The sequence below is a fragment of the Chiroxiphia lanceolata genome, chromosome 2 (genome assembly GCF_009829145.1).
Source record: "Chiroxiphia lanceolata isolate bChiLan1 chromosome 2, bChiLan1.pri, whole genome shotgun sequence".
NCBI classification, from domain to species: domain Eukaryota; kingdom Metazoa; phylum Chordata; class Aves; order Passeriformes; family Pipridae; genus Chiroxiphia; species Chiroxiphia lanceolata.
In genome coordinates this window covers 26,646,509-26,672,518 of record NC_045638.1, presented here as the reverse complement: position 1 = coordinate 26,672,518, position 26,010 = coordinate 26,646,509, and the positions used below count along the sequence as shown (strand labels likewise).

Here is a 26,010-nt window from a genome sequence, read left to right as displayed (position 1 = left end):
CCCGGGAGCGCAGCCAGTGAGGAGGGATGGGAGGAGGGCGCTCCAGCCCCTGCGTTCTACCGGGCAAATGACTAGGGTCTCCTGCCAATGGGGTCCTGTCACACGGGGCTCACGGAAGGCATCGCCCGCCACCTTTACGAGCCAACAAAACATGGGCGAGCAGGTTGGGGGGGGGGGGGGGGGAGGAAGGGTGCCCCGCCGCTGCCCACAGAAATAAACACCACCCACACACCGCTGAACGCACTGCGCGTCCCAGCGCACGAGGCTTATCACTGACGTGCCCTCTCTGCCCCGCCCACCACGCTTTCCCATTGGCTACGGGGGCCAAGCCGCGCCCCCCCCGCCACGCTGTGGGCGGGGCAGAGCGCAAGAGCTGCGATTGGGGGTGGAGTCGGGCGGCTGTCACGTGACCCACCTCGACGGGTGCCGGAAGCGCGAGGGGAGTTCCGGGAAGCGCCGAGCCGAGGGCCCGGAGGGTGACAGAGAGTTGGGACTCTTGCCTTACCTGCTTACGGTTTAATGGCGCACATCACCATAAATCAGTATTTGCAGCAAGTAAGCCAGATTTTTTCTGATTTTTTTTTAAATTAATTTGCGGGCGCTGAGTATGTGGGTGTAAATGCGTTGCTGTAAATAGGTTGTCTTGTTTTAGAAGTAGAACGAGCGATGTGGTGAAGACATATATTTCTTCACACACGCCGTCTGAGTGCCGAGGGCCTTTACCTGGAATGCCCGAAAGGTGTGATGGTTTCTGGTGTAATGGATAGCGAGGTAATTTATCCGTGAGAACCGACACGGAGGGATGGTGAGAGAGTGCAGGAACAGGTGCAGCTCAAGGATTCGAGAAACACAGGGATTTAAGATCAGAAATGCGGAGACACCGAATGTACGGCAGGGAGGATGGAGAAACGGGAGCAGAATCACAGGGACACCATCTGGACTTGATTGTCAGTGTCAAGCTTTCAGTGTCCACTCCTGCTGGTTCTTTCCGGACCATTGCATTCTCATCGTTGTTATCTTCCTGCACCTGACATCAGTCAAGTCGGTTAAGTGAAGGGCAGAAAAAGAGAGCAATTGTTTGGGTTTTAGTCTCCAAAAATGGAGCATCTTGAGATCACTCTGGACAAGGATCTGCTCTGAAAAGTCAGCATCTTGTCCAGTGGACAGTACGTTGAATATTTAATAGGAAAAAACTACTTAAACCCCACAAAATTAGCTCTTCCTTTTCCTGAAGGAAAAAATCACTGCCAATTTTTGAAGGAGTTCAAGCAGAGGATTTTCCCTCTTTTGCTGATATTTTAGTCTATAATTTTTTCCCGTTTGATATATATTTCCATACAGCAAAAAAATTGTTTTTTCCATATTGGTACACAAAAATATGACAAATAAAGCACAAGCAGTGGGAAATGAACTCAGAAGAAGTAATATCTAAAACTACTTCCACGACTAAAGAAATTTCCACTTTGATGTCACAATAAACTGTTCAGGCAGACTAATGTTTACAAGGAGTTATCTTTAGCAGGAAGCAGAATTAAACCATTCTCCCACAGAATATAACATTGACAGTCTTAACAGATTTCAGAAGTGTTCTGAATAGATGCCAGTCTAATATCAGATATTGCTTTTGAATGATATCTACATCTTAAGTCTGCCTGACTTTATTTTAAAGCATTACTCAAAGATTGTAACTTCACATCCATGTTTGATGCCCATGAGTCCAACTGGAATGTGGCTCACAACTGCTATTTCACAATGCTAAGCCCATGTACGTTGTGTGGGGATCCTCTGATTTGCTTGTGTCCTACAAATAAGGAAAAAAACACAATAGTGTTCACCTTGCCTTCTCTCTGGGACCTTTTTGAAAACAGGTGTATTGAAAATACAAAATTACTCATTCAGTTTTAAACCCTTTAAAAACTCAGATTGGAGTTGATATGAATGAGGATGAGCAGTGGTAACAAGAAGATGGCTTCTGTAGTTGTGTAAATATATTGTGTGCGTGTTGCTGGATTTTATTCTGTAATGAGGCTGTTTACTTTGGTAGGTACAAGAAGCCATTGACAGCAGAGATGGACAATTTTGTGCAGAATTAGTATCATTTAAACATCCACATGTAGCAAACCCAAGACTACAGGTGAGAATCTAGTTTTGATCTTTCTTTTGCTCTGCTTTCAGTTTTCCTAGCTTTCTATGTGGGTTCCTTTCCATTGGAGATAAATCTCAGAAACCTGTTTCATAGGCCAGAGCAGGATCCCCTTGTAGTTTTGCTTCTCTTTTCTTCTTACACGAATATTCTATATTTCTTTCTTTTTTAATTATTTTGTTTCATGAATGGTTCTTAGTGTTCTGGATAGGTACAGTCTTGAAAGTCCTTTCTCACCAGGTCTACATTAGTAATTAACATGACAGAGTGGAAGTGACTATAGAGAAAAAAAGCAGGGGGAAGGAAGGACCTGGTGTTTGTGATCTGTGCATTTCAAATGCTTTTACTTAAGGCTGGCTCTGATCAGGTTCTGGAGACAGAATGCACAGTAGCAATTCATTGCACTGAATGTGATTTTTAATATAACTTAAAGATTCTGATAGATGCCATTGTACCAGATGGTCTCCAGAGGTCCCTTCCAACTCTAACAATTCTGTGATTTTGTGAAAACTGCCATGACAAAATATCCATATGACACTCTGTTTCTGGTGCATTGGATGTTCCTTTAATGTTTCGTTTTATTCTATACTTAGCTTCCATCTCCAGAGGAGAAGTGTCAACAAGTTTTGGAGCCACCATATGATGAAATGTTTTCAGCCCACTTAAGGTAAAGATGGGCCTGGAATGTAAAGTCAGTTGTGAGGCATCCAGCAGGGATGGGGAAGGAGATATCCTTAAGTTTACTTACCTATTTTAAAGGGCTTACATCTGGAAACTTGGTATTTATTACTCTTAAAAATAATGCAAGAGCTGCAGGAAATAAAGACTTTCTCCTCTCCATATAAAGTTTGCTCTGTGAACCTGGCAGTCATCTGCATATAGCCTTTGGCACAGCTTTGGTTTCAGTGTTTCCCTTCCTCTGTGTGCACTAGCTACATAAGAATTTTCAATGAAATAAATAAGAGAAACATTTTTAAAAGGGAATTTTAGTCATAAAAGTACTCTTAAGACAGCTGTAGTACCTAAATAATTCTGTGAGCCTTTTATTTTAAAAAAAATTTTATTAACACAGTCTTTAGTTCTCTTTCAACAGTCTTGGATTTTTGTTTCTTATCTAATCTTGTTGACCATTTCAGTAAGTATTAGCTTAATAAAGCAAATCCTCATCCATCTCTTGGATCAGTTTTCTACAATTATCAAGCTTAGTGCTCTGTTAAAATACTTGTGCCATTTTGTTAGGAACGTTCTAATCACATTTCTGTGTCTCTTAAATAAACTGTAAAACTTTATGCCTGTTAAGAGACAAAAAGAAATATTTGTTTTACATGTATTTTCTGATGCACTAATGCACCTTTTCTTTGACAGGTGTACTTATGCTGTTGGAAACCATGATTTTATAGAAGCATACAAATGCCAGACAGTTATTGTCCAATATCCTTTTCCATAACTCTTGTATATTGTTTTCAGATTAACTCTGTCTTCTTGTACAAAAAGTTCTCCTTATGCCTTCTAAAAATGTAATAGAATGTGATTTGCTTCCACTTCAGCTGCTTAGGTTCCTAAGCGAGGAAATCCAGATACACTCTTCTTTTAACTTTCTGTAGCGCTAAGAAGGAATCTATCACTTGGCTCTCAAATAGAAAATTAATTTCTCCCAGAGTATAGAAGACCCTCAAATCATTAATATACCTTGCAGTTCATACTTGGCTAGAGGGGAAAATAATGATAAAGAAGCTTCTATCTTATCTCTGGCCAGTGTTTCTTGCTGCTGCTGCCACATGAAGGAATGCTTGGCTGTGCTCACGTTCTTCCATAATGTGTCTTTGCATCCTGACTCCTCAACTACTTGATGCTTTTTTGGTTTCTAGTCTTTCATGTAATAATATATGGTACCATTCAACTGCCGTTTCTTAAATATGTGCTTCATGTCATGGCATTTTAAATTCTCCTGAATATATTACATCTTTCCTGCGAGCATTTCAGGCACATAAAGAAGAAAATTGGTGAGTACATCATAGAAAGCTACTAGAAACTAGATTCGTCTTTTCTGTCTGATACTGTAGTAGTCAAATAAAATTATGGCTATAATTTTTATTTATCCCTAGTGATGCTTAAATCCAACCTAATTGCTTTTGCTGCATGTTTGAGTTTTTATGTTCAAAAGTGTGAAAACTAAACATCTGCACCTAATTATGTAGAATGGTCCGTAAGTGAACACGTGAAGAGTTTGTTCAAAGGGAGTTGGTATTTTAAAAAGTCACATGAAAAAAGGCTTCAGAAATAATAATTGCAGTGTAGATTTATAAAATGCTGAGAACTTGAAGAACTTTCCTTTTAAAAAATGCATCCTTCTTTATTTAAAGATTAATGTATACTTTTCTGATTTTATGATCAACTAACAAAAAAATTGCTTTTTTTCTCATGTTTTACTTATTGCATGATTTGCATATACTAAGTATATTGTGTTTTACTTTTTCAGGGCCTTACCTATTATGTATGCTGTAGCCCTTGATCTTCGAATTTTTGCTAATAATGTAAGTAGATCTGACTAACAACCTCATTGCTTTTACCTGTTTGGTATTTCTACAATGGAAATTTTTCTAGACTTTATTGCACAGCCTAATTTTGTTCTTTAACTCATTATTTAGGATATTGTTGACAAACTAAATTCATCCAGTCCTGTTGAAAAATGAGGTTGCTCAGTCTGTCCATCTCTCATTTGCAGCTTGAACTAGAGGGGTTCTGAGGACCTGCATGCAACTCCTAGCAATTGCTTAGAACTTAAGAAGGGATTGAGTACTTTCTTTATTGAGTAGCATATGTCACAACTCACTATTTCCACGTGTTATCCTTGGGATTTGGTGGAAATCTTTATAAGGGTGCAGGTATCACAGACAACTGAGCTAATCTAACCATTCACCACATCTGAGGAGGGGAGTTTCTGCTCCTTTCCCCTTTTCGAGCTGTGTGCACTGCTTTTGATGCTCATTGGAGCCCTTTCTGAGCTATACAACTGCTGACATGCAAATAATCCCCAAATTTACATTATTTTTCTTGTGCTGATGAATTGAAGTAGCTTGTGTAGAGATCTACTGAGAACTGCTAGGCCAAGGTAAGTGGCAGAGTTGTGATTTGCTCCTAGTCACTTTACCTAAGAGGTGAAGCTAAAGTTCAAGTTAGGTTAGAGTTTTTATGATAGTATCCACTCAGAACTCTCTTGTGCTCTTATCACTCTTACCCACGAAACCACACATGTGGCATGCTTGCATAGAGGATATTTTGTGTGTGTGTGACTGCTCTGTAACAATTTGTCTCAGTCTGAATGAGACAAATCCATATATCTGAGATGCATGAGAAAGGGGAATTTTGAATCAGTCATACTGGAAGTGTTTGGACTCTGTCTTCTAACTGTAGTATATTCAGAGGATGTGGATGCAGAGACTTCTGTAGCAGAGGATGCATTTCCATTTCTTTTCTTTATGTTTCAGCTAGTGAGAATGCAAGCACTATAATAAAACTTTTTAAAAAGTAATAAATACCTACTTGCTATGTTTTTTCTGTTGAAGTTCTGCATTAGTCAGTGCGTGGATCTTTCCCATGCATTGACAATGGAATTCTTTTTTTTTTCTCTTGCTGCTGTAACATAGGTTCTATGTTTCTTCTGGAAGTCTCAGGTCTCAGCATTGTGTGTTACTACTGGAAAATTTTGCATATGGTTTAGAAATAAAATCTAGTCTTCATGGCTGTGGAGAGAAACTGAATAAGGAATTCTAAAACTCAAAGTCCGTAATTTTTTTCCAGGCTCTTGGTCTTCGTAAACTTGAGTTGAAGTTTTAATGCTCCAGTTCAGGTATTGAACCTGAATTTAGGTTTCTGAGACTTGCTTATTTTCAAAGGACTGTCCTCCTGTGCATTAGATTTGGTACATGTTCAGGAGCCTCTGCAAGTGTTTCCTTTTATTCTGTGAGCCTGATTGCCTTCTAGATTTGGGAGATAGCAGGCATGACAAATCTATTGCTATAATACTTTATAAAATGCTGTATTAGGGAACTAAACTGTTTGCAACCCAGCAAACCAGGATGTAGAATTACATTTTGTTTCTTGCTGTGTAATTCTAGGCAGATCAACAGCTTGTGAAGAAAGGGAAGAGCAAGGTTGGTGACATGTTGGAAAAAGCAGCAGAACTACTGATGAGCTGTTTCCGAGTCTGTGCCAGTGACACGTAAGTGAAAGACCCACTATAGAACTTGCACTACGAAATTGTTAAGAGCTTAATGAACTTTACTTATCTTTTCCCACTTACTGAGGCCATGTATGGGTAAGAATAAAGACTTCTGAGTCTTGTTTCCTGTAATTTTTAGTCTGTTCTCTCTTGACTGTTGACTAGAAATGGAGAGCCCTCGCTCCAGGCTGCATTCCCAGCAGATGTTGTTGGGAGGGACTGATTATGTCCCTTTTTCTCAGAAAAGGTGATTAGTGTTTTTGTGCCCTGTTCAATTGTGAAATTTGCTCCACTAGGCTTAGATGGAAAAGCCTAATGAAAGATGAAAACTTTGGTCTCCAGTCTTTGCAGTTTTAACACTTCTGAAGTGTAAAAATGCTTTTTTTCCCCAATCTTTCATCTCAAATATTATAAGTCACTACTGTGCTAGTGTATGTGTTACCTGCAGACTAGAGTGAGAGCCCTCATGCAGGTGGATAGTACTTTGCATGACACCTTTTCGTGGCATTGAGAAGAAATGTAGCAGAGGTATTTATATGGAAACACATGTTCTGTTTTGACAATGCTGGTTTGTCTATAAAGAGTTTAAGGAATTTGGCAGTGACTTTTATTTTCAGACACCTACGTTTACTCTAAAAATCCATAAAATATCTATTAAGTGAATTTACTATAAAGACAAAATAGTTATTTTCTTAAAGGGTTCCGTACTAGTAGATTTTTTCTTTTTGCTTTTGACAGTCGAGCAGGCATTGAAGACTCCAAAAAGTGGGGCATGTTGTTTCTTGTTAATCAGCTGTTTAAAATTTATTTTAAGGTAGGGTTCAAGTCTGGTAAGCTGTGTTCTGTATTTCATATTCTAAGTCAAACCCACCCTTTTTTATATGATGCTGTTTGTCTACACTCTCTAAGTAAAATGCAATTTTTTTTTTTAACAGATCAACAAACTCCATCTATGTAAGCCCTTAATTAGAGCAATTGACAGCTCAAATCTGAAGGATGAATATAGTATGGCACAGCGAGTTACATACAAATATTATGTTGGACGCAAAGCCATGTTTGACAGTGACTTTAAGCAAGGTACTGTGTGCCAGTAAGACACATTGAAAGTCTTTCTGCTTGGTGTGAAATCTGATGTTGTATGTGACTCAAAACATGAGTAGAAGATGCAGTTGTGTTTGCATGGATTAAAGGAAAATCATGTTGAAAGGTACAAGGCCCACAGACTGACTCAGAACAGAGATGAGATTATGTGACACTTCTAATTGTAGTGTATGTCCAGTTTTAAAATATTTGCATGAGGTTCAGTGAGGTTCCCTGTAGTCTTATGCATTATGTGTGTGCATTACAAAATGTATGAGCATCCAGAAGAATAGGTTTGTAAAAGGTTTCACAAAGGAGGCTTTGCAGCTCTTTTGTCCTCTTCATGTTGCTGTGTGCCATGTAGGAAATCTTCAGCAAACTGTAATGTAGATATTAGTTGCTCGGTGCATTGATTTTGGAAGATGTAGAAACTGCTTTTCATAGATTTCTAGTAGATTTCACTAATAGAAATGGTTCTAGAGATTAGGTGTACAACTTCATCATTAACTGAAGCCCCTGACCAAAATCTATTCTGGAGCTGGTTTTGTTACTCTTAACACTGTCTTCTGCCTGTCAGGCTTATCATTTTTATCTGTTATTGGAAATTGCTGAGAGATTTTCATGTTGTTATGCTGTGTGGTCTTGCTGGCACATTTCTGCAGTTCAGCAGATGTGCTGAACTGAAGAACCTAATCTGAATTTAGAAAATAGAGTGCTGTATCATCAGTGCTTCTTGAGATTCTCTGCTCCTGTAATAGGAGCACAATATTACAGAAATGAGCTGAAAATTCCAATATTACTTGTAACTGTTATGTCTGACATCCAGACCTTGGCAAGTTTTCTTTGACTTTATGAAGGAGAACTTACTTTTCTGGTAATACTCTGTATTTTGTTTGAATCTCCAATCTTTCTTCATGTATTTTGATTGGTGTGATTATTTTTTATGTAATTTCAAATGTCATGTTCAAGCTAGAGGTGGAAATTGAGCACAGAATTTGAGTTACAGTTTTAATCTGTTTTTGTTGTTGACTCATGTTACTGGTGCTTGCATTTGTGTCTGCAGCTGAAGAGTATCTGTCATTTGCCTTTGAGCACTGTCACCGATCCAGCCAGAAGAATAAAAGAATGATTTTGATCTACCTGCTGCCGGTAAAAATGTTGTTGGTAAGTAGATGTTACTCTTCTAAATAAGGGGAGGAGAGTGACACACACAGGTAATAAACCTGATGCTCAGTATTGTTCTTGGTTTTCCCTTACTGGAATTCAGAGGCTATGTTTTACCCCTGTAAGAGCCAGCACATGCACACTTTGTTGTTTGAGGACAAAAAACGTTGAGCTGTCATTTATAGCAAAACAGGAAAGGAGAAATGGAGGGTGGAAACACAGCCAAACAAACAAACAAATCCCTCCCTGGCCCACCTTAACAAAACCAACCTGTTCCTCCCACCCCTCCTGAAGGTGCAATCTGATGATACTTCTGTAAGAAAGATATCTTTGAGTTCTTTGGAGAAGCACTTAGCAGTGTAACTTCTGTCATGTAGCAGTGTGCATCTCTGGTGATCAACTGCACAGACGAGCACATTCCCACGGAAATGTGTGAATTCACCAGGATAAATTGATCTTTCACCTAGTGGAAGAAAGGAGGATGTGCAAACAGATGGATGAGGACTGTTGAGAGGGGTTTGCCACAGCCATAGCCTATCTTTGAGTTTTCTATTAGCACTTTGTATATTTGCCTATGTCAGAAGGGTCATGAGGTAGAGCATTTTGGTTTTGGAAAAATCACTGAAGACCGGTTAGTATCTGATCATTTTGTATTTCTGTTAAAAGAATGAAACACATCTGTTTCTTGTTCCTGTCCTTTCCCATGTGCTGTGTTAATATTTGTCTATTCCTGAATTAGTGCAATTATGCTAACAATTAATTCAGTGTAACTGAGGGGACAAGAATTAGACTTTAGAGTTTCCTCTTCCCAGCCCTGTTACGAAAGTTACCCATGGGTAATGTTATCACCTGCCTCTGTTGAGTTGCCACAATCTATTTGTGACCACTCTTCCTTTTCCATTCAATGCTCCCTATCCAGTCCCTTGCTGTGTCCAGTGGGTAAAGGGGAAGCATAATGGGTGTGATAATTGGCTTCTCTTTTCCGTTTTTTATTTATTGGCTTTGTTATTGGTTATTTTCAGATCAATCAATGGTAGGGTTGATAAAGGAAAACTAACAGTCCTCCTAAAAACTGTCACAGTCCTGACTGGGTGCCTTAAACTGGTGGGTTTGGTAGTGCTTGGAATTACTGTGGCTTTTCTGGAGCAGTTCTAATGTACAAGAGCCACTAAAGAAACTAGATAAAGATCACTGTTTTCACAGTTACTTTTTTAAAATCAGAGCCTAAACATTAACACTAACCTTAAACTGTACTAAAATAGTTTGGATGTTGGGTTTTTTTAATTCCTAGCAGCTCTCAAGTAAACATGCAGCTGAGTTCTGCTCTCAGCTAATCCTCCATCCAGGAAAGGAGTTACCAACAGCATAGCGTGATGTAACTAAATTTAAAGTCTGACCAAGTCAATGTGCAATCTGATCTTTGTTGTGCACGGGGAAAAACCGAAGTTTCCTTTTGATAGTGTAGATGGTTCAGTCTTACCTGATTCAGCAATGAGAATTAATTTTGTTTCTTTAAATTTAACATTTCCTCTCTCTCTCTCTTTTTTTTTTTTGGAGGGGGGAAAGGAGGTTGGTGGTGGTGCTTGTTTTTTGAGAGGACATTTTTATTTCCACATGGAGGCAGAGAGAATAAAATCTGCTACAGACTGAGTTGGCATTTGACAGTGCTGCTGCACTCTTTGTATTCCCTTGGGAATGCTTGGTATTTCCACAGTTCTTCTGTTTGCAGATTAGATCATACAGTCATGACATAAAATTTGAATCTGCGTAGGCCTCATGGCATGGGATCTTGATTTTACACATTTGATAGCTGTTCCTTAATACTAAGTATGAAGGCTCCCTAAATCATGATAAATCAGTAGTTATTGTGAGTTAAGCTACAAAGTGTTTGACAGGGACAAGGAGGTTGTCTTACAAATACTTTTATTTGCTTCTTATTCTGTAGCAAAAAAAAGTGGCTAAACGTTTGTCTTTTTCTCTTCACAGATTTTTTGTAGCTTATTAGATTCTATTTAAAATGCATTTGACTTTACCCTGGAAAACTTGGAAACCATTTATTTTTCAGGGCCATATGCCAACAGTTCAGCTCTTAAAAAAGTATGACCTTATGCAGTTTGCTGAAGTAACAAAGTCTGTGAGGTATGATGCCTGTTTCGTTGCTTTGTGTTCAAAAAGTATTAAGTAAAAGGTATTTATTTGGGATCATTGAGGAAGGCAGGGGATACGTATTCCTACCAAGTCAGAGAATTTCTTTTCTCATTTGAGTGAGACCTTCTTATTTTTTCATTTATTCATCCTTGCAGTGAAGGCAATCTTCTCCTACTGAATGATGCTCTGACAAAGCATGAGACCTTCTTTATTCGATGTGGAATCTTTCTTATCCTTGAGAAGCTGAAAATCATCACATACAGAAATCTCTTTAAGAAAGTGTAAGCATAACAAAACCTATATTTGGTTATATATGCTCCTTAGTTCCCTCTGAGAGACCTGACTTCCTCTTGAAGTGAATTTATTGTAGAAAGGCTATTTTTCTAAGAACCAGAATTTTTAAGTATTTCTCAGTAACACATTTGTTCTGTTGTGTCTTTCAGATATTTGCTACTCAAAACCCATCAGCTATCTCTAGATGCCTTTCTGATTGCCCTGAAGTTCATGCAAGTAGAGGATGTTGATATTGATGAAGTCCAGTGCATTTTAGCTAACCTTATATACATGGTATGTGTTGACCACTTGTTGTGTGGTCCTTCCAGACATGAGGCAGTAAAAAATATTGGACAGAGAATAAAAGTTTATTACAAACACCACATCAGTAATCCCACATTTTCTTGTGTAAAACAGTTGATTCATTTGTGCTCAAAGTCAAATGTTTTCATTTACCCTGAGGACTTCCTCTAGTTCCTGCCTTTTTTATTGCAGGAATCCGTTAAAATTGAATTTTACATTACAAATCTGATACTACCATTTTTTCTATATATGCATAAATATTGATTTAAAAATACAAACATTTTAACTGGGACCAAAAAGGATTTGTTCTGCATTTGAAGTAGGAGACTCTTGACCTTCTAACATTAGAAAAAAATAAAGTCAGATTTCTTTGGGTTTGTTCCACATTTTGTCTTTTACTCTAAGGGGATTTCAACTACTTATGAACAGATAAAGGCTTGAAATGTAAAGATTTCTATTAAATCAGAGGTTTTGGAGCAGCACTGCGATGTCAGCAAAAAAACGAAACACATCTCTCTTTCTGAAACAGATGATGTGATGTGGTGTAGGTCACTGGAAGATTTCTTTCAGTGTTGCAGCACAATGTTTGAAAAGGAAGTACTATGTAATTTACTTTATTAGGTGTGGAATACTAATTGATTAAAATCCTCACTTTAAAGTGAACAAAGAGTAAATTTAGAAACACTTCTGTAAAGCTGTGTCTCTTCAAGATAATGTAAGCAGACCAATAGGGGGCCCTGGCAAGAGGCTCTCAAACTGAGAGGGTAGGTAGTACCCAAACACAGGGATGGTTCCAACTTTCTCCGAGTTGACATAAATTGGACCCTTATAGATATTAAGTTCAGTAGTGCAGCGGTGATTGAGCATACACACACTGCTGTGGTTAGGTTATAGGTGTTTGCCTAGGTTACAGGCCTTGTGTTACCAGCTGCCCATACTAATGCTCCCTTTTTCTCCTTCTGCCAGGGTCACATTAAAGGCTACATATCCCACCAGCATCAGAAGCTTGTGGTCAGTAAGCAGAACCCATTTCCTCCACTGTCAACGGTGTGTTGAGTATTGCATCTTATCCATGCAAGTGCTTCCCAGGTACTCGGCTTGTCCAGTGGAACTGCTCCTAATCACCCCAAGGACACTGTAAATTGCCTGGTTCATGTCCAGAACTGGAATACCAGGAACTGTTTGTGGCTCCTTTCCCAGAAGGACCAAGACTGCCAGTGTTACAAAGTGCGTTGGAATGAAATGCTGACTTTTAAATAATAATTTCCACAGTCTTTCTAGATAATTCCAAGTATTTCATGAAGAAATAAAGCAAAGCATTCCAAATTACTCACAAATTACTTAAAAGTTTTTATAAAGTACTTTGTGTTACTATTTTTGCATTTATCTTTCAGAGAGAAGTGTCAGCCTTTGTTACTCGTGTTAATCCATTCTTCAGAATGGAAATAATGTTTTCTTACATGGTTTCCATTTTTTTAAGTCTCTTCGATAATCTTGCTGGTATTAAATATTCTCTTCAAGCTTTCTCTAAAAACTAGAGAAGTGCTTGACACCAAAAGCTTTACTGTGTCAGTAATACTTACAGGTTCAAGTAAATGTGGGCAATTTGTCTGTAGGTGCCCACAGATGGGTTTGTTTTTTTTTTTAGTTCTGGTGATATTTGTTTTATTTCTATAATGGTAAACAAAAGATGATGTAGCTAACTTACCCATAGTCTGTTTCAATTTGCTTCTGGGGAAAACACAACCACTGGATCCAGTATTTTAAGTGTTATTACCTTGGGGGGTCGGATGGTTTGCTTGTTTGGGAGTGGTACAATGTAACTTTCTCCAAACTGATGAGATGGTAGTTTTGGGATTTTAAACTTATTTTAAAAGGAAATTAAACTTTTTCTTTTCCTATCTTTTACAGTTGGGTTTTATTTTATCCTCTAACTGACATGAACATCGTTCATAAGGGAAAACACGGGTACCATGTGTGAGGGGAAGCACTTTTAAACATGATGAAAGTGTCAGGTCCTTACACAGTCATTAACACAGACATGTAAAAGAAGTTCCCCTGGTCTTTGTAAGTTTTACTTGTATGAATCTTGAAATAAGAGTATGAATTTGCTGAAGTAAACCTCAGGGTACCAAGAATGGAAAAGACTCATTGCCTTCTAGCACTATTTAAAATCCCAGAAAAACATCAAAGTGTTTGGAGTTTTAAGATGAACAGTTCTAAGAAATTTAAAGTTAAATCAGTTTTTCATAAAATAACTAGGTTTACTGCATCATGACTTCCACAGTACTGTGTGTCAGCAGAAGAAGGAAAGACAAACAGGCTTTTCTGTATAACTTGGAGTTAAATACGTGCCATCATTGCAACTTCCATTGCTGTGAATTGTGATACAGTCAAATGGGTGTACTGGCTGCATCCATATGTTTCCTTGCAATGATTGGTAGGTGTTTGGTGCTTGAGAGTTGGTTGTGTTTGTGTCTTATTTCATTTTTTGTTTAACCCATATCATATACCTTGCGGTGTTGGTGAATAGAAGTGTTTCCCAGTCAGTGTCTTCTAGTGGCCAAGATCCCAGGATACCAGTCAGAAACCAAGTGCCCTTATACTCGGTAGCTAAAAAGCTTCCTCCAGCCAGTCGTTTGTCTACGGCCTTCTGGAGGTGCCCACAAAACTGCCTGTTTGTGAGGCTGATGTTGAGTATTTGTTTGCAGTCCTCAGCAGGAAGGTACAAAACCTGCAGCTCATCAACTTTAAGTTCATCACCTTCCATGCTCCAGCCACTAACTGTACCAGCCAATTTTGGAATTAAAACGTGTTCTGCAAAGTCTCTTTCAGGGGCGCATACAGGAAGCTGGTAGGTGTTGCACTCAACATGCTCTTGAAGTTGTAGCAATGCAACGTTGTTCTCACCAGTGTCTTCATCATACCGGATGTGTATGTGCTTCTCGCTAACTTGCATTATCCTCTCCGTTCCACTTGTTCCATTAGGCCCTGTGAAGCAATGGCATTTCAACTGCTCTTAGGAATAGTTTATCAGAGACCTGTAAGCTGCATGCAAGACTGCCTGGTCGTGCTGAGGAACACGTGCGGCAGAGAAACTGAAGGTGCTGTTTCTCAAAACCGCTGCAGTAAAGGGAAAGTAGGAATAATACCTTGACGGCTTTTTAATGCTGCGTAGAAGCACGCATAATTTCAGCAGTAAGGACAAAAACCCAACACTGATGTGAATTTTGGCACGAAACAAAAGCCACCTCTAAATCCACCATGTTTAGCTTATCGCTATGTGCTGAGTTCTGCATTATGTCCAAGAGGCAGTTGTCTCTGCTTGGCTTGTAAAGGAGGTATGGGGCAGCTGTAGTTCTAGCTCAGATACTTGACTGAGGTGCTTAAATGAAATGACAGCATATTTGTTTCCTTTTACAATATTTTTATGCAGCAATAAGTTTAGTAAGCTTTTTTTAAATTTAGCTTGTCAATACTAAAATGTGCTGCAACAAGAGAAGATGTGTTGGGTCACTTACCAGCACCAACCCTGATTTCAAAATGGTTGTGCAGAAGAGCACACTCTGCTGTGGTCAATACGAAGTTACTTTTTAGCAGCACTCCTCCACAGAAGCCTTTCCCTTCTGAGTTTAGCAGTAGCACCTAAGAAAATGCAAAAAGGCAATAGATAGCACTGTCCATGTGAGATTGAGTGATGGGTTTCATGAATTGCTAGAAATACCTGCCAGGGAAATCGCTCGTCGTGCTTCTTCCTGGTTTCACTTATCAGATTATCACTGTCTTGAAGTCTGCCACATGCACATTCATCTAGCAAATGAATTAAAAAAAATTCAAAATCTTGTACTGTACCATTTCAAGATAGCTAATACCTGCAAATGCCTTATTGCTTCCACCTTGACTTTTGGATTTTGTTTTTGAACAAAGGAAAAGGAGAATGACAAATTTCTCAGCTGATGAGAATTGGAATAATTTGCTTGGCATTTGTAGTCATAACAGTTTAGCAAGGGGCTGAACATTTTGGGTCATTGTAGTGACCGGATTTCACTGTGTCTGTAGCTAAGGAAATGAGGCTTCCTCTCCAGCCAAGCATCAGCACAGCTTGCTTTTTCAGTTTTATGTCCTGTATTCGAATTGTGCCAAATACCTGATAGCTGTGGCCCAGTCCAGATAAGGTAAATCCAAGGTTTTCTTTGTTAAAGCTGTCACTCTAGGAATGTGCATGCCTTTCTGTTATGGTTCAAACATGAGTGCTCTACAACTGGATCACCCAGTTATCTGCATTTGTCACTTTCAGTTCACTTTGTGGTTTGCTTTTGGGTCACACAGACTGGATTGTGTTCTGGTGAAGCTAAACCAGAAGACACCTTCCAGGAGCACACATAACATACTCTCATAGCTAATCGGTGCTTAGTCCACAGGACTGAACTAAAGCTAGTTTGATGTAAAGCCCACTTGAACTGTGCACTGAGTGTGGGCATCAGGCTTTCATCACCAAAAGAGTGGCTCTACAGCTGAACTCCTATTTGGCTGCCCCACTTGCTAATACAGACATGGGTCTAAATATACTTCTGTGTTTTTGGTAGGCCTACTTTATAAGGGGATGATATTGAATGAGATACCTAGTATGAGACTGAAAAGGTGAAAAGGGCTACTGCTTTAAACTAATTAATATGGCAGCAAATGTTACCCTTCACTTATCAGATCATCAGATGCCTGATGGGAATCAAATGAACCTCATTCCCAAACAAACCAGTGTTCAGTGGACTTACTCTTTACGAAACTTAGGAGTGGGAAACCTGGTCTGGTGAGTGATATGTAAGATGATGCCAGTTCTCTCTGCAGACTCATATTTAAATGTTTAGATCAAATATCACTTCTTTTACTGTTACTTTGGCATCTTAGGTGGTGGTCCCTAGATTTCTCCTTTTTCTACCCAGTAATATTCTCGTTGCTTGAGTCTCAGAGCAGGTTGATCATATCTGGGTATGAGGTGGTGACCTGCCCATCCCAGCCCTGAACAGGTTGCTCCTGTACTTCCATGCTCACACCTACCTAATGCAATGCACTGTTTTGTGTCCTGCCCAAGCTCATAGCCATCAGCACAGGAACAGCGGTAGGAATTAATTCCTGGGTAGCAGAAGTGTTGACATCCTTCCTTTGCTTCATGGTGACATTCATTTTTAGCTAAATAGAACAAGGGGAGGAAAAACATGGGGAACAGTTCACCCAGAGTATTCTTTCATAGCTTGAGTCCTCTTTACGTTTTATTTTTATTCACTTTGTGTGGAGACAGGTAGGAATTCCAGCTTGGTAGTATTTCCCAACACATTATTTTTCACTTGTTAAGCAGAAATCTGAGAGAGCAAGTGCAACATCCACAGACTCATTGCAAGCTGTGTTCCCCCAGCATCTCCCTGAACCGATTCTCTGCACTTCTTAAGTTCTGGGGAGCATTAGCCCTGGGCCTTCCATGTCAAGCCGTGGAAGGATGCCATGGTTTTTTTAAACAAAACACAGTATCTGCAGGGAGGGGAACTGTTGCACATGCTAAGAAGGCAACTCTCGCTTGAGGAAGAAGGTGGCAAAGGTTTCTGTTTTTCAGAAAGAACAACTGCATAGCTCTTATTTTGCACACTCGTTCTAAGAAACTTTAAATTATCAGCTGCCAAAGATAAGAAAAAAAGAAAGTAAGTATAAACTTAGAAACATGCTCAGTCAACTTTCCATAGCTGAACAAACACTTGAAGCTCTAGCACAAAGCAACAGGTGTTTGATCTAGCTCATATGTGGAGAAGTAGCAAAAAACCTCATATAACATACCTCCTTAAGGCTCACACTGAACAGATCCAGTTCCCAGCACTGGTCCAAACTGTGTCACCTTCTATGCTCTCCCAGAAGCTGGTCACAGTCACACCCCTTATACAGAAAATGACCCTGCCTTGCTGCAGCCAGGGCGTCTCCCACCCCAGGGGACCTCTGAACCAGCAGAAGTACTGATGTAAGGGCTGGAAAGTAGAACCTGGCAGATATAAAAATGTAGGATATGGCCAGGGTGTTTCATGTGCCAAAAAGCACATGCTGTTTTGCTTTATGCCTTTCAGTTCCACTGGAAACGGTTTGTCTTCTGGAGTCCCTCTGTCCCAAGGGACCAGCTTGTGGGTGTGAGTGGCCTCAGAGGCACTGGGCTGCCTGGGCAGCCAGCCACTCCAGCACTGCAGCCCTGGTTCTTCAGGCCACACGCCGCCTGGGACCACAGCAGGGCAAGCAGCCATGTAGCACAGGTGGCAGTGGCAGGGCTGCCTTTACAGCCCACCCATGAGGTGGACTTGCTTCAGCCCTTCTGCTGCATCTCTAGAGAAGGGAGACTGGGGGCAGGGACAAACTGCATAGCCTTGGGATGCTGTAATGTTTTGTAGCTGGGCAGCACATATCACTCCTGCTTTACCAAGATCTGTGTTTTAACCAAAAACATGATGACTGGCATAATGGGACACCTGTGTATGGTTTCATGGGAACCACCTCTGAAAGGAGAAGATAGGGCTTCTCTAGAAGGGGGGGGATGCCTTACCGAAAGCACAGTTCTCTCCCTCGTAGCCCTCAGCACAAGTGCAGGTGTAGCCACGAATGCTGTCCTCACACACGCCATTGTTCTGGCAGGGGCTCGAGGAGCACCTCCTGCCCTCTGAAGAAATGGATAGGGTTGAATCACCACCACCACTGACCCCGAATTACATAGCCCCTTTCCCAGCACATGAGCTTCTCATTCTACTGGAATGATTAAACTGTAAGCACCCAGCAAAATAAAAAGGTGGTAAGTAACAACAGAGAAATGTTGTGAAAGTGGTTTGGAAGGAAATGGGCTAAGTCTCACCAAACTGCTCCTCAGGGGTAACTTTAGCCCATCTGCTTCCAGAGGCACTCTTGCAGCCCATGTCAGAGAGGCTGGGAGGTGCCCAGAGGCAGAGTCTGGTTCTGGAGGATGGATGCTCTGCTTCAGGGAAAAGAACTGAGTTACAGTTCCATGTGTTCATTAAAAATGTAGTACGAGACTGGTGTTTTAGGTCTCCCATGTTAGGTTGATATGCACTGGATAGAAAAAGTTGTCATCAAAATTCTATAACAAGCATACAGCAAGCAACATCAAAATAGGAGGAAACCTCTTATATATCTGTACAATTGTTATACAGCAGCTCAGACACTAGCAAGTTTAGTCTTTCTGATGAACCAAATGCTGAAACCAGAGGATGTCCCGTTCACTACGAGTGAAGCACTGGGCAAAGCTGCCAGTTTCCCTTCAAGCTGCCTACTAGAAATATTCCCAAAGAGTTTGGAAACATACTCCAAATAAAAACTGCTTATTGTAGACATAAACTATCAGTGAGCGAGCCAGAAAAGCCTAAACTTTTAAAATTAAATTTAAATTTAACACTTCATCTGAGAGGTTAGCCTCAGTCCAGTGGGCTGCCCTAGTGTGACATCAGAGACAGAAAGATGAAAACTCTACCTATTACTGTGAAAAAAAGCACCAATCACCATCTTCTCAGGCTATGGGCATGCATATCTTTGAGTGTTAAATGTACTGAAATACTGGCTGAAAGAGCTATCACCTTCAGCCCATCTGCAGCCAGATGCCACCAGCACACCCCAGCACAATTTAGGCCTCCTGGGAGGGTTTTTTGGGTGGGTTAGGTGGGTCTTGTCTCCACAGCTGAGCAGGCAGAGATGAGGAGTGAGGACTTCCAGGAGCAGTCATGGGTAGCTGGAGCAATGGAAAGGGTTATGCCTGCAGCAGTTAGATGGTTTCAAGCCTCTGAAATGCATGCTGGGGATACAGTAAATCTAGCACCTACCTTTATTAAAGGAGGAAAGAGGAGACACAGGTAATTATAGAGAAATCAGCTACTGGGATGATTAAACTGTAAGCACCCAGCAAAATAAAAAGGTGTTAAGTAACAACCAACATACATTTTTCAAGATCAAATAATCCAAACCATTTAAATCTAATCATATTATAGGATAAGGAATCTGGGGGGAATCAAAGAACATCATAGAATAGAAATGTCTCAGATGACATTGTCATTAAGTGAGTTAGGAAAACATACACTGCTATAAGGCATGGACAAAACTGTTAAAAAAGTAATGTTTTAAGAGAGATCGTCAATGGCTAAGTTTATACTGTTAATAAAAGAGGGTCGGGGACAAGTACGACCTCAGTTGAAGTGCCCTGACATCCAGCAAGACGCTGCTACATCAGCTTTGACTTGAAGGACAAAGGTGGAGCAGTACAAAACAGAGCCAAAGGGTGACCCAGCAGTTGGGTGGGTGCTCAGCCTTTCTCCCCAGCACTCTTATTCACAATGCAGATTTACCCACTGTACTCTGGACTTTGTGGGGAAAGCAAAACAGATACCAGAAGTCTAGAAAACAAGATTATTGGAAGACAGGATGGATGTGTTTGCTTAGTAAGGAGGAGGAGAGAAGCCACTCTTCAAAGGCAATACTCTAAAATGTTAGAGAAGACATCACAAAGAAGGAAGCACACACTGCTGTTCTGTAGGAAGAAGACAGAACATATGGCTTTTAATTACAGCAAGGAAGCCATCCCTCAGGCTGAAGCCAGTAATGTGTCCTGATTGTGGCTAAGCTTGTTTGCATGGACCATTCTGAACTGGCTGCCCTTCTCTCTAGAGAAGAGGGGAAGCCCGCATGACATGCTTAGTACAAACATGCAATAACTGAAGCTAGAAGTTAATCCCACCCTCACAGAAGTAATAACATGCCAGATATTTAGCATCATTCTTCGTAAAATTTATATAGCACTGATGGGATTCTTCTATGTAATGATTCCTTGGACTCAATGTTTTAGTGGCTTCTGCAGAAAATTAATACTGACTGCTGGTTTTGCCACTCCTTATCTACTGTCTAAACCTAAGATTAGAAATTATTAAAAGCTAAGGTGAAAGCAAGAGAAAAGCTTGGAATGAGCCATGCAGAAAAGAGAGGGAATATGGCATAGTCACCAAAAGCTGGTGCCACAGGCTCCTTGTTCAGGAGGCATCTAGTTACATCAGATCCTCAGTTTCTGTAGATTTGTTTCTTGCGTCAACAGCTGCCAGGGGATGATGCAGCGCCAGCATCCAGAGTTTGTAGGTAGCCCAGTAGCTTTTAACACCTATTTATCTCAGGCTTAGTTGCTAGGTCTGGGAGATATTGCTGGTAAAGCTGTGCTGCTCTGTTGTATCAGCAAAACAGATATTCTCATGGCCCAGGTTGATTCAGAACAGCTTTAAGTTCAGGAAAAGAAGTAGCCTATTTACTATAATAACACTGACTCACTTCAACTTTTATTCTTTTTTTGCAGCCTAAAATTTTTTCCTATTTACTACTCTTTTTAAAACCTTTTACATCAAGACTTTTCCATGACAAATAGTGACTGGATGTTCCTTGTAGAATAAACTGCTAAAAACTCTTAGAAAACCAGCACTGGATAAGATCATACTGTTCACAATGTAACAGTACTATGAAGGAGAAAAATCAAGGGGCCAGCTTACCGTAGTAGATATCCCAAAACATTTTCTGGGGGAAAAAAAAGAAAAGAAAATTAGATTTTAATTCTTAAATAATGTCATAACCCATAAATATTTTGATAAAAGAAAAACATGCTATGAGAGAATATTTACTGCAGTTTGATGTTTGCACAGTTGCATGATTACAAATTCTGTCCTACTAGCAAAATATGCATGAGATGGGAGGGGGGTTTGCCTCCTGCTTATTTTATTGTTTCTTAATAAGCTATAAAGAAGAATAAACACTTCACAGGCCAGAGAGGAACAGTTGAATCCTTTATCAGCTTCCTGGAAAAACTGGCTGGCTATTGTCTCCCTAGCATGCAGCAGCCTGGGAAGTGACCCCATCCTGTCCCATACTGCTTGGCCCCCAGGAGGTGCTGCTGGAGGCAGAAAGGTCAGCACAGAGCAGAACTGCAGGTCGTCAGCACTAGTCACCACCACGTGCCCTGCATTTCCCTTGGTACTGCAGCTGACTCTAATGCTGCTTTTTCCAAAGGGATACCACTCCCTACCATTCCCTTCCTCAAAGCACCATGGCTATGCATGGGCAGCCCTACAGCTGTTTCCTTTGCTTGCCCTGAAAACAAAATCTCCATCAAGATTCCCATTAAAGAGCACAGCATCCACCTGTACATGTCAGGAGGGCTTCTTGTACAAGGGAATTTGCAGCTATTGAGCAAGTGAACCTCTTTCTATAGGTCTAACTACTTGCTGGTGCATTGCTTCCCTCCATCCCTATCACAGAATCACAGAATCGCATTGGAAGGGATCTTAAAGATCATCTAGTTCCCCCTGCCATGGGCAGGGGCAACTTCTACTAGATCAGGTTTCTCAAAGCCCCATCCAGTCTGGCTTTGAACACCCCCAGGGATGGGGCATCCACAACTTTTCTGGGCAATGCGTTCCAGTGCCTCACCACCCTCATAGTAAAGATTTTCTTCCTAATATCCAATTTAAATATACCCTCTTGCAGTTTAAAACCTTGCCCCTTTCCTACCACAGCATATTCTCCAACAATGGGTGGTTCTTAATTCTCCCAGTCCCTGTTTTCTGACTTCTGTGACTTGGGTCATGTGGCTGGAGCACTTGCCATTGAAGACTGGGGTAAAAATGTCATTAAGTACATCAGCCTTCCCCATGTCCCAGCAACTAGTTCTCCTGTTTCCTTCTGGAGACGGCCCATAGTTTTCCCAGTCTTCTTTTTATCACCAACATACCTACATACTTTTCTTGTTGCCCTTGACATCCCTGGGCAGGTTTAATTCACCCAGGGCTTTGGCTTTCCTGATTCCTGACTGCTCAGACAGTTTCTCTGCATTCCTCCCAAGCAGCTACCTGTCCTTGCTTCCACCCTCTATAGGCTTCCTTCCTGTGTTTGAGTTTGTCCAGAAGCTCCCTGTTCATCCATGCAGGAAGTATTTCTGTGTGTGGTCAGGATGGGACAACAACCATGTGATTTCACAACATAAGGTGCAGGACGCATAACTTTCAGGAGGGGACTTGAAAAATGTCAGGGCTGACCTTCTCACTTCCGTTTTGACTGTGGTAGACAACTACTTTCTACCTACTGAAGTGGAAAGTGCAAAGATTTTACATGGAGAGAAACCCAAACAAATGAAGCAGTCTGTGAAGCCGTGTTTAGTAAGAATAAGATCAAGGCAGCAATTTTTATTATGCACACAGGAAAACAAAATACTTACAAGCATTTCATCATTTTCAAATACTTCTCTTGCTTCTTCATGTGTACATCTCTCTTCAAGGCATTCCCTTTCCAAGCTGCCTTGGAGGATCTCCTCCAGAAGGTGGGAACTGGCACGCCTCTGTCTCTTGATAACATTGTTTGCCTCGTCAGCTGATATAAACACTGGAACATTGTATGACAAAATGTAAGGTTTTTTTGATGTAAGTACGTAGATTCATTTCCTTGAATACTTTTATCTCCTTTTCTAAAAGAGAATTAATTTTGGCTCATCCATGGTTTCAGCCATGAACTTACATACCTAAAGAGCTCTACTTTCTTATCCAAATTCAGCAGAGAAGTGTGTCCTTTTACTTTTAGGAAATGCCTGACTTGCTCCCAAGCAGAGAGCATTTGAGGCCCTTCCTGACACATTTTTTTACTGCATGAGACACACAGAGCAGCAATGCTGTAGCACAGCCAGGCAAAGGGGAAGCACGTTAACATAAAGGCAGAGACTATTTTGTGAGACTGCATAGGGCTTTCAAACTCATCAGTGGAAGTGAATATTAGTTGTGTTGGCTTATGATGGTGGATCCAAACTGACACTCTTCAGTTAGTTCATGGTAATTTATTTGCTGAGAAGCAAAGCTGTGACGTGGCTGAGTTCTCAGTTAATTCTCTCTTAAGGAGAATAAATAAAAGCTACCCCTCAGCAATGCTCATGTTGAAGAGGGTTATATAACATACGACCCTTTATGTGGAAGATACCACAATCTTTTTTATTTGAGTAAAGAGGAGGAGGGCTCAAAGACATGAGAGTGGTCAGATCTTAAAACTCCTCTTTGCAATGATATATGCAACAAAAACTGCTTGCCCGCTGGGCAGCTGGCGAAGTGCTGGAGACTGTTGCCCCCACATTAGGCAGTATGTGGCTGTGTTTGTCTGCAAGTGTTTGTCAGTTCTTCTGTACTTGGAAAGTAAAGGTGTTGGGTCAGGGAATGCTTGGGTTGTTTTGGTTTTTTCTTTTATACAGCATTTGGGGGCCCAACACCGCCAGGTTGAAATAATTAATGATCACAGAATTGGAAAAAGTGAGAGCAGTAACAAAATTATTCTGAAACTGCATACAGATGTTTATCTTTTTGAAGGTTATCCCATAAGCAATTGGCTTGCACATGATATTAAAGAAAGAAAAAGCTTCATGACTATGATTTATATTTTAAAGGGTTATCTGACCCTCAACATATATTTCTGCTGTGCAGTGGCTCTGCCACATCCAGCACAGCTGGCAGTGCACTTCTACTGCTGCCAGAGGCGTTTTGACCTTCTTAAGAGGTCACCATCTTTTTATTCCTTGCCTGACTCCTCCTTATTTTTGACAAAACATGAGGGATTAATACAAGTTTCTTCAAGCTATAACGAGAATGCATACCAGCCTCTTTCATACAATTCTCTTATATTTATGTCAGCAACAACTAGAAATAGAAAACAAAGTTTTCTTTAATATCTGGGGTACTTTAAAATTGTAAGAAAAGACAAAATATTACCCTGGCATAAATGATGGTACTTTAAAATTACATTGCCTCAGTAACCTACTGCAGTTTTCACTTAGGTGCATGAAATAAACAGGAGAAATATAAGGAAAATTATCAAGAGACATTCTTCAGGGATGTCACCCCGTGCTGCAAAGTAAACATGATACAAAGTACAAAATTACTGGTGTTTTTAGAGGAGTGGTAACACAAATTAGAATTAAAGGCACAACAAAACAAAGGCCATACCTGTCTGCTCTGTCTGACGGAAAAGGGCAGAGAGAAGGAACAATATTATCCAAGAGCACCTTGTCATTGTTACCCTCTGAGCCTAATGGCGCCTGCCTGCATTTCTGCAGCTCTTGGGCGAAACAGCTACAGGAGAGATGAAGTTTAAAGTCCAGCTGCTCATGAGAAAACAAAAGCTCTAAGGGCAAATCCTGGCTGTAATGTCAACACATGAAAAAAAAACCATCAAAAACCAAACAAAAACCAACCCCCTGCTTAATGGTGCAACAGTGCCCCTTCTCTTAGTGCCCTGGCTGACAGTGTAGACCTTTGCCAGCGCAGCTGAGAGCTGCTCCAAGATCTGGGTATTCCTCCTATGCCCCAGCCTTCACTTACCATAACACAGCGTGGGTGGAGATGAACAGTATGAACATTTCTTTGTGCCATATCAAAGCACAAGCTGGACAATGACCACAGGGAGCAAGTTTATGACATGGCTTTTTCATACACTGTCCCCACAAAACATTTGCCAAGGCTTAGCCACAATGGGCAAATCCCATCAGCTTCTGGAACAACCCAGCACCCAAGCATGGTATTTTCCCCTAGGGATGCATCTGAGTGGATATGGCATTTTTCTTTTTCACTGTTAGGTTTGTAATGCCCAGCATGAAGGAGAGCATGTGAAACTTTTCCTAATGTCAGGATCCCAGTCCCACAGAGACACACAAACACACAGAGTCTGTGAAAGGAGATGTAAATACAGAGAGGACCAAAGCACTCCCTGGGCTGCTAAGATATGCACCCAGTGGCTGGGGCGACCCTGCTTCCCAGCTCTGGACAAGAGGAAGGATAAACCCATTGGTGTGTAATGGCAATGGTACTGCAGGGAGTCTTTTGGCTCCCAGTACAGACAGGCTTCTGGGAAGAACAGGAAATGATTTCTACATTCAGAGCAACAGTTGTTGAGACAGAGTGGGTTTTTTTAATCATAGAGACCATTGTGTGTTTTCATGTCATAAATCCACAGCTATTATCTGAGTATGCAGTTCCTTTAACAAAGTATAACTCATCTGCACATCCATGGGTAAATCCCCAAATAAAACTTCACTTCCCATCAATTTCAACTTTTAAAACAAGATTCAGTGAGTACTGAGGCAGATGAGGGAAGCAGACCACATGCCTCACCAAGGCCAGTCCCTGGCTGATGTTACAGCTCACATCACAGACTCTAATGCCTTCAGCAAATAATCAACCTCAGTTTTAAAACTGCATTGTGTCCTGTACAATTTCCACAAGGCTGTTGCTCCAGAAGTTCACTTGGAGTTAAAACTCTTCTAATATCAAGCTCGATTTTATTCACGGTCAGTTCATAACCTTACATATTTGTTTTTTCCTCCTTGATATTTCTGCAGAACTACTTAGTACAGCCTTCCATCCTCTTTGGTTAACTGTGTGTCAAGTTTTATTTAGTAAATGGACCCTGCATTGTCTCCTCACTCCTCTGAGGCCACCAAGCCCCATTGTACCTGTCCCAACCAGAGGTTTCTTGGCTAGAGAAAGGGAGGGCCATTGCCAGTGGTCACATCTGGTGGGTGCTGGGAGGCTCAGCCAGTACCTCCTGTGCCCAGGAGCTGCTGTGGAGGCTCAGCTCAGCTCACCTCAGC

The 26,010-nt window shown here is 40.8% G+C and overlaps 2 protein-coding genes across 2 annotated transcripts; one reads left to right on the top strand and one right to left on the bottom strand.

The window, feature by feature from the left end:
• Positions 1–397: 397 nt before the first annotated feature.
• Positions 398–13,241, top strand: PCID2 (PCI domain containing 2). Its single transcript, XM_032679732.1, has 14 exons — positions 398–555; positions 2,045–2,134; positions 2,737–2,810; positions 3,509–3,574; positions 4,105–4,146; positions 4,623–4,677; positions 6,262–6,365; positions 7,104–7,179; positions 7,301–7,442; positions 8,509–8,609; positions 10,675–10,748; positions 10,913–11,038; positions 11,201–11,324; positions 12,300–13,241. The coding sequence occupies exons 1-14, from the start codon at positions 520–522 to the stop codon at positions 12,387–12,389; spliced, it is 1,200 nt and encodes a 399-aa protein (XP_032535623.1). The 5' UTR covers positions 398–519; the 3' UTR covers positions 12,390–13,241.
• On the bottom strand, positions 13,227–24,536 carry PROZ (protein Z, vitamin K dependent plasma glycoprotein). Its single transcript, XM_032679730.1, has 8 exons — positions 24,368–24,536; positions 22,606–22,769; positions 20,888–20,912; positions 17,905–18,018; positions 16,389–16,520; positions 15,058–15,143; positions 14,855–14,978; positions 13,227–14,324 (listed from the first exon to the last, which is right to left on the bottom strand). Exons 1-8 carry the CDS (start codon positions 24,432–24,434, stop codon positions 13,813–13,815), a joined length of 1,224 nt encoding a protein of 407 aa, XP_032535621.1. The 5' UTR covers positions 24,435–24,536; the 3' UTR covers positions 13,227–13,812.
• Positions 24,537–26,010: the final 1,474 nt, after the last annotated feature.

Bases quoted from the DNA above. Each gene is read 5' to 3' on its own strand.
- PCID2 (XM_032679732.1), top strand. From the start codon at position 520: ATGGCGCACATCACCATAAATCAGTATTTGCAGCAA. The intron at 10,749-10,912 runs GTATGATGCCTG...TCATCCTTGCAG, and splicing joins GAAGTAACAAAGTCTGTGAG to TGAAGGCAATCTTCTCCTAC. The intron at 11,325-12,299 runs GTATGTGTTGAC...TCCTTCTGCCAG, and splicing joins TAGCTAACCTTATATACATG to GGTCACATTAAAGGCTACAT.
- PROZ (XM_032679730.1), bottom strand. From the start codon at position 24,434: ATGACAAGGTGCTCTTGGATAATATTGTTCCTTCTCTCTGCCCTTTTC. The intron at 22,770-24,367 runs GTATGGCCTTTG...ACAATGTTCCAG, and splicing joins CCGTCAGACAGAGCAGACAG to TGTTTATATCAGCTGACGAG. The intron at 18,019-20,887 runs GTAAGCTGGCCC...CCATTTCTTCAG, and splicing joins GTTTTGGGATATCTACTACG to AGGGCAGGAGGTGCTCCTCG.